The sequence below is a fragment of the Saprolegnia diclina genome (assembly GCF_000281045.1).
Source record: "Saprolegnia diclina VS20 unplaced genomic scaffold supercont1.30, whole genome shotgun sequence".
NCBI classification, from domain to species: Eukaryota; Oomycota; class Saprolegniomycetes; order Saprolegniales; family Saprolegniaceae; genus Saprolegnia; species Saprolegnia diclina.
The window spans coordinates 634,029-635,560 of record NW_008246097.1 but is presented as its reverse complement, the minus strand read 5'-3'; the positions used below and the strand labels follow the sequence as shown (position 1 = coordinate 635,560).

The 1,532-nt window shown below is 56.6% G+C and overlaps 1 protein-coding gene across 1 annotated transcript; it reads right to left on the bottom strand.

Moving 5' to 3' along the window:
• Positions 1–20: 20 nt before the first annotated feature.
• Positions 21–895, bottom strand: SDRG_09590 (hypothetical protein). The gene has a single exon (XM_008615535.1). The coding sequence runs from the start codon at positions 822–824 to the stop codon at positions 84–86; it is 741 nt and encodes a 246-aa protein (XP_008613757.1). The 5' UTR covers positions 825–895; the 3' UTR covers positions 21–83.
• Positions 896–1,532: the final 637 nt, after the last annotated feature.

Below are 1,532 nucleotides of genomic sequence, written 5' to 3'. Positions count from 1 at the left end.
TTGACGATCGCGCGTCGAGGTTGTGATATGATATGATATGGATTGAAATCTTTATACAGACTAAAGACTCCACCTACTAAAACTTACGTACTAGTTGTGTGTTGAACGTCGGCGGCCAAAAGCTCTTCAACGTGCAGGAGTTCCTCGGCCGGCAGTAAATCGTGCCGTCCGTCGTCGGGATGCGCGTACGAGGTGCAGTCGTCGGGTGCGAGCTTGGACAAATGATCCGTGGCTTGGTTGAACTCGCGAGGGTGGTGTTCCCATGTGCACGTAAAACATGCCGCGAGCTCCCGCGCCTGGACATGCAGCTTCTGCAAACGAGCCTCTTGGACCCGGTAGATGCCCTTCATCTGCTGCATCAGCAGCATGCTGTCGCCGCGCACGGTGAGATGCGTCACTGCCAGTCGCTGAGCTAGCTGGAGCGCCGTGATCAGACCGTCGTACTCGGCCTCGTTGTTCGTTGTATCAAGGTAGTTGGCTTGGTGCATCACGCTCTTGGGCGACTCGATCAAAAAGACGAGCGAGCCACTACCGCCACAATGCGGGTCTTTCCGAGCCGCGCCATCAAAGTACGCGACCCCCGCAAGCGAGGTCATGTGGCACACCGGGTCGAGAACAACGCGCTCGCCGTGTTGCTGCACGAGCGACTCGAAGACACGAGCTCGGAGTGCTTGGTGGCGTCGAGTGTGGTACTGGCGTTGCGCCTCGCAATAGTCCAAAGTAACGTACCGAACGTGCTTGTGGTCCGGCAGCTCATCGTCAGGAGCGTGCATCTTGCGACACCGTTGATTCCATAACGTCCGGAGCGTGAGGTAGCGTAACATCTGCCAGGCTTGTTGCCCGACGCGATCAAACACGGTGCCGTGGGAGCGCCAATGTGAGGCCCGCACCAGCCGGTGGTAGCCGCAAGCCCGCGACAAGGTCCCGCGCGTGCTCGATTGTCCCATCCGGTTGTCGATGGAAGATACCTTTGTCCCTTCCAGAGGAATCTCCCTCGAGCGCATGAATGCTGTTTGGACTACAATGTCCCATCCGGTTGTCGTGGGAGATACCTTTGTCCCAACTCAGTGCATCATCCAAGCGCATCACCAATCCGCAGCTCTGGTAAGGAAGGATGATGCGTGTGACGTGGCAGCTCGACGTGCGACTTTGGCATTTGCACAAGAACAATTGACGGCCATCACGAGCATTTGGGATCGTCCTTTCTTCGCTTCTTGCATTTGGCTATCACTGCCATATACATCATCCGGACAATAGTCGCTGGCGCCGCCACGTCACACCACCAGTGCTGCCACGTCCCCACGTGGTATTGATCGGACTCGTACGTCGTGGCGACTGTGTTCTTCCAGACACCAACCTAGTCGACATTCAAGCCATCGACTGTATCAGTGCCATGAAAGAATGTACTCGGTCGCGAGGAAGGCCCAGTATCACAAGCCGAGCAGTGGCGCAGCGGTCGTGTTTCGAGCGTCGTCACCAAGCAGAGGCCGGTGAAAGTGATCTTTGACTGACCACAAGATACTCCTTCAAGA

What these genes read in the sequence shown, in the direction of transcription:
- SDRG_09590 (XM_008615535.1), bottom strand. Translation starts at nt 824, where the DNA reads ATGTTACGCTACCTCACGCTCCGGACGTTATGGAATCAACGGTGTCGC.